The sequence below is a fragment of the Alligator sinensis genome, unplaced genomic scaffold (assembly GCF_000455745.1).
Source record: "Alligator sinensis unplaced genomic scaffold, ASM45574v1 scaffold1615_1, whole genome shotgun sequence".
Taxonomy (NCBI): Eukaryota; Metazoa; Chordata; order Crocodylia; family Alligatoridae; genus Alligator; species Alligator sinensis.
The window spans coordinates 7,321-13,343 of record NW_005844184.1 but is presented as its reverse complement, the minus strand read 5'-3'; the positions used below and the strand labels follow the sequence as shown (position 1 = coordinate 13,343).

At 49.3% G+C, this 6,023-nt stretch overlaps 2 protein-coding genes across 2 annotated transcripts; both read left to right on the top strand.

Moving 5' to 3' along the window:
• The first annotated feature begins 22 nt into the window (after nucleotides 1–22).
• LOC102376678 (olfactory receptor 52L1-like) lies at nucleotides 23–2,543 on the top strand. The gene is made up of 2 exons (XM_025195874.1): nucleotides 23–511; nucleotides 2,415–2,543. The coding sequence occupies exons 1-2, from the start codon at nucleotides 23–25 to the stop codon at nucleotides 2,541–2,543; spliced, it is 618 nt and encodes a 205-aa protein (XP_025051659.1).
• A 938-nt stretch (nucleotides 2,544–3,481) lies between these two features.
• Nucleotides 3,482–4,003, top strand: LOC102376437 (olfactory receptor 52L1-like). Its single transcript, XM_006039313.1, has one exon. It carries the CDS (start codon nucleotides 3,482–3,484, stop codon nucleotides 4,001–4,003), a length of 522 nt encoding a protein of 173 aa, XP_006039375.1.
• Nucleotides 4,004–6,023: the final 2,020 nt, after the last annotated feature.

Below are 6,023 nucleotides of genomic sequence, written 5' to 3'. Positions count from 1 at the left end.
CTCCACCATCCTCTCCATCCCCATGACCAAGACAATAGGCAGCCTCGTGCTGACACGTGGGGTCCTCTTGGTAAGCCCCTTCTCCATCCTCGCCAGCCGGCTTTCGTTCTGCGGGCATCGCCTCATCTCCCACTCGTACTGCGAGCACATGGCTGTGGTGAAGCTGGTGTGTGGAGATGCCAGAGCCAACGTTGTGTATGGCCTATTTGTGGCTTTCATGGTGGCGGGCTTTGATGTGCTCATGATCTCTGTGTCCTATGCCATGATCCTGCGGACGGTCATGAGGCTCCCATCCACCGAGGCCCGTCTCAAAGCCGTCAGCACCTGCGCTTCCCACACCTGCATCCTCTTGGCGTTCTACATCCCCGGCCTCTTCACCTTTCTCACCCACCGATTTGGCCACCACATCCCGCACCACGTTCACATCATGGTGGCCAATCTCTACCTCCTGGTGCCCCCAATGCTGAACCCTATCGTGTATGGGGTGAGAACCAAGGAGATCCGGGACAGGGTGAACAGTCTGTTCACCCAAAAGGGATCTGAGCCAGGCTGGTGGGGGAAGGTGTGGTGGGCTTGACAAATGGCATCTTAGTGTCACTACGTACCAGGGTCATTGTTTCATGGAGCTCTTTAAAACTGCCCTGCCCTCCATAAGAACAAACTTTCGCTGGGTCAGACCATTGCCCATCTGGCTCAGTGGCGGAGTCTGCATTTGGAAGGGGAGGCCAAATAGGGCATACTGAGCCAGGCTGGTGGGGGAAGGTGTGGTGGGCTTGACAAATGGCATCTTAGTGTCACTACGTACCAGGGTCATTGTTTCATGGAGCTCTTTAAAACTGCCCTGCCCTCCATAAGAACAAACTTTCGCTGGGTCAGACCATTGCCCATCTGGCTCAGTGGCGGAGTCTGCATTTGGAAGGGGAGGCCAAATAGGGCATACCCAGAGTTTTCCACTCTGTGCCCCTGTCCCATTGCAAAGGTTTAGGATATTTTTATTCAGAATATGCACTCCCATCTCATATTCAGTACCAGGAACTGGTCTAATCTATTGGACTCCAAAGCCCAGCCTCTTGAACTGGAGTGCCCAATCTAACTCCGTAACTTCACATAGCAGTGAGTTTGACACATTGGTGTGAAGAATAAGCTCATCTTGCTCGTATTAAAACCGCTACCCTTTCACGTGTGTCCCGTAGTTCTAGTAGTTTGATGATGGTTAGGATTTTTGTTCACGTGTGTGTTCATGTGTGCAGTTGGATTGTGTGTGAAGGCGTGCATTCAAGTGTGTGCGTCCCTTTTCACTGCTAATATGTGCACCCTAGTAACTTTGCAGCCCAATGATGTATGCATGTGTCCCAGCTGCCTGCGGAGGGTTCGTGATTGAGAGTATGGTCGGGGGTAGAAAGGTAAGAAAGATTTATTGACTTAACTAAAACACAACTACGCGTAGTAACAAGACAAACAATGACAGACAAAAGCAATTCACTTCGGCAAATTATGAGCAGTTCCCTCTGATGCCTGATACACAGCAAGCTTCTCTTTCCACAAAGTTCAGCGAAGAAAGGCGTTCCTGAACGACACTGTCCAAAGGGTGCTGGGAAGGACCCTGGCATGCAGTCCTTGGGCTCCTCGAGGTCCATGGGCCAACTGATCCAGCAACAGCTAAATAATCATTTCACAGAGCTCTATCTTCCTTGTGAATGGTTTCCAGATATTCCAGCCAATTTAAAGCTTCTCAATGGTTTTGATAACGTACAACCACTCAGATTTCTTTTAGTTCAACTGTCCTTAGACTCACCAATTAACAGTACAAGCCATGCATTCCTTTCATAAGATAATTTTAAATACAACACAGGCCTTACTACTTCAAGGCTTTGCTAAATTTACTACGCCTTACTTTATACAAGGCCTCACTACTTCTTAGATTTAATTAGGTTTTTAGCGACAACATATAGCTTAATATCTAAACATATACTTAAAAACACTCCGTCTAAACTTCATAGGGCCTTCAGCAAGCACCTTTATCACACAGACATCATTTCAGCTGTCACAGCATGTAGTCATATTTCTCAATTCATTAAACAACCAAAGGAAGCCATGAGACCCCACAGTGTGGGATGCCCATCAAACAGGGACCACTATATATTTAATGTCATGAATTGTTTCTAGAGGTCCCAAGGATGCTGGATTCTCTCCAACTAGAGAAAGAAGTCAGTGCCTGCCTGGAGAGCTTCCTGTCCAAGAAGGACCACCCAAAGAAAGGACGAACGATGTTTTGTTATCAGCACTTTAAAGCCTTGGTCTGGCGAGACTAGGCCTCTTTCCCAAGTCACTCATGGGGGCTGTGGCAGAGGCAGGAATTGAATCCTGAAGTAGGGACTTCAGTTTCCTGAGTCCTGGGTGATTGTCTTAACCAGAAAATCAACCTGCTGCTCAAACTGCTAGCTGTTCCCATAATCATCATCATCATCATCATTATCATCATCATTGGTACTGAAATTACAAGGACGATTAGTCTATTCCTGAACCAGGACCTCATGCTGTAGATCACTGTTTGAATATGGGACAAAAAGAAGGTTTCCTGCTCCATAGACCTGGCAAAGTTAGGGTTCGGGGCTGGTGCCCATCGGTGTGGTCCCCAGGCATTATAGACAGGGGCTAATTCTATCCCCTACTTTCTGTCCAGGCCTCTTGATAGAAACCTCCCATATGCCAGCTGGTGACACTGACAATGGATCATTCTCAGTAATCAATAATCATAGCAATGAGGCAATAGGAATAATGCTGTGGACTGCAATAGAGTCATTCCAGATTTACACCAGTGCAATGAAAACAAATCCAACCCAATAAAATTTGGAGACTCATGTAAATAGCCATGTCAAAAATCTCTTAGAGTAGCAAGAGCTGGTCATGGCGTAAGAGCTGTGTCTGGGACAGAAAGTTAAGACACCGAATTACTGATCTGTTTTAACCCAGGATTTTGGCACAGTCTATTTTAGCATACATAGGCCAGGTCTGAGTGCTACACCTCAAAAAAAAAATAAAAGAAACCCAAAAACATAGAGATACCTGAAAGTGTCCAGAGAAGGGCCACAAGAATGATGAAGGCCCTAGAGGACAAACCTCATGAGGAAAGACTCAGGGATGTGGGGCTGTTCAGCCTGGGCAAGAGAAAACTGACGGGGGACTTGGTGGCCATCTCCAAGTGTGTAAGGGTTGAATATCAGGAGCTGGGAGATAAACTTTTCACTATGATGCCCCAGAGGAGGACAAGGAGCAGTGGACATAAACCATTAGAGGATGGTTCCAGGTTGGATGTAAGGAAGAACTTCTTCATGGTAAGGGTGAAGAGAATCTGGACTAGACTGCCCAGGTGGTGCAGTGCCCAGCCTTGGAAATCTTCCAGAGCAGACTGGACAGACACCTTTTGCTGGGATCATTTGATGTCAGCAGTATTCCTGCCCAGGGAAGGGGGTTGGACTCGATGATCTGTCGAGGTCGGCTCCAGCCCTTAGTCTTCTTGGTGAGCCCCGTCTCCATCCTCACCAGCCGGCTTCCCTTCTGTGGGCACCGCCTCATCTCCCACTCCTACTGCGAGCACATGGCTGTGGTAAAGCTGGTGTGTGGGAATGTCAGAGCCAACATCACATATGGCCTATTTGTGGCTTTCATGGCTTTCATGGTGGTGGGCTTTGATGTGCTTGTGATCTCTGTGTCCTATGCCATGATCTTGCGGACAGTCATGAGGCTCCCATCCACCGAGGCCCGTCTCAAAGCCGTCAGCACCTGCGCTTCCCACACCTGTGTCACCCTGGCGTTCTACATCCCAGCCCCCTTCACCTTCCGCACCCACCGATTTGGCCACCACATCCCACACCACCTTCACATCATGGTGGCTAATCTCTATCTTCTGGTGCCCCCCATGCTGAACCCCATTGTGTATGGGATAAGAACCAGGCAGATCCAGGGCAGGGTGATCCGTCTGTTCCAGCTGAGAGGGATTTGAGCCAGGTTGGAGGGTCTTGCAGATGGGGTGCTGATGTCTGTACTCACCGCAGTGTCTGCGTGCCGCTGTTGTGTTCTCTGTTTCAGGAGAAACTCCTTGTCTGTGTATGGAATTCCCCAGGGCCGTTGTATAACGGAGCTCTTTAAAACTGTTCTTCCCTCTTTAAAAGTGACCATTTGATGGGTCCATATATCCACGTGGCCCAGTGCATTTCCCATCTAGCCCAGTGGCAGATTATGGATGCTGAAGAGAGGCCAAACAAGGCATAGCCAGAGCTTTCCACTCCATGCCTCGCTCCCATTGCAGAGCTTTAGGGCAATTGTATTCAGAGGCTGCACCCTATGGGATTTTGTACCTGGAACTGTTTTAATCAGTGAGTGGCGATGCATAGGAGATGCACGGGGTGCACGTGCACCCCCTGAGAGCATCAGTGCACCTCCTGACTGGCTGCAGGGGTTTCCCTGGGTAGCGAGATCCTCCACGGGAGGGATCCTCCTGCCCCAGGGCAGCGAGATCGGCTGCAGGGGGACCTGCCCCCCAGTCAGCAGGACTGGTAGCAGTGGGGTCACGTGCCCCCCCTGACTAAGGTGGCACCAGTCGCCCATGTAATCAGATGTTGAACTGGGCCATCCAATCAGCCTCCACAACTTCCTGTGGCTGTGATGTGTAGCCTGATGAAACAGAAACAGCTGGATGAATTGAAAAGGGAGCCAGGTTTATTCCTGGCTACAACTGGCCCAACCACTCAGCTTGGCTGGAGAAAAGGACCTTCAACAAAAACAAGGTGGAAAAGCCAGGCCTACGTTCTAGGTCTGAGCTGCATGCAGTCTGGGTCACACAGATCCCCTGGGAGCACAAGGTTACAATCCTCAATCCCAGCCCCAAACTTGCAGGATTAGTCTATTTTAGCATACATTGGCCAAAAAAAGGAAATGTAGATTTAAGCTTCCCCAAGCTGGGGAGATATCAGAATCTGAGAAGTTGCTTTAAGTTTATTTCTCATATCTAGAACACCGACCAGGAACAACTACACAGGTATATAAAACAAACAAAGCAGATTGTGTGCTGGCAAAGTCCATGGTCGGGGTGGTTGGGAATTGGCAAAGGGGTCACATCCAGAGAGTGGGTCGGGTCTGCATTGTCTTGGCAGGGGGTGGTCTGTAGTGGCAGGGTGTTCTTGGCAGTGAGGGGACTGCAGGGCTTGGTTCCTGGCCCCAGGCTGTTCAACATCTTTATCAACAATTTAGATGAGCACGTGGAAGGTGCACCGCCCAAGTCTGTGGATGATAGTAAGTTATGGGGAAAAGCAGTCACACTAGGGGATAAGATACTGATCCAAGGGCACCTGAACAAGCTGGAAAGGTGGGTGGGGCTTAACTGGATGCAGTTCAATGAGGATAAATGCAGAGTGCTTCGTCTGGGGAGAACTAGCCAGCAACATGAAGTACGGTTAGGAGGATATGTCCTGGCCAACACGTTGACTGAAAAGGACCTCGGGGTTATGGTTGATCACAGGATGAACATGAGCCGCCACTACAACACTGTAGGCAGCAGAGCTAAGAGCATACTGGGATTCATTAGGCAATGTGTCGTGAGCAGGGCTAAGGAAGTGATATTTCCTCTGTACTCAATGCTGGTGAGAATACAGGTGGAGTCCTGTGTCCAGGTCTGGGTGCTGCACTTAAAAAAACCAAAACACAAAAACATAAAGATAATTGAAAGGGTCCAGAGAAGGCCCACAAGAATGATGAAGGGCCTAGAGGACAAACGTTATGAGGAGAGACACAGGGATGTGGGGCTGTTCAGCCTGGGCAAGAGAAAACTGACGGGGGACTTGGTGGCCATCTCCAAGTGTGTCAGGGGTGAATATTAGGAGCTGGGAGATAAACTGTTACCTAGGATGCCCCAGGGGAGGACAAGGAGCAGTGGACATAAACCATTAGAGGATGGTTTCAGGTTGGATGTAAGGAAGAACTTCTTCATGGTAAGGGTGACCAGAATCTGGACTAGACTGCCCAGG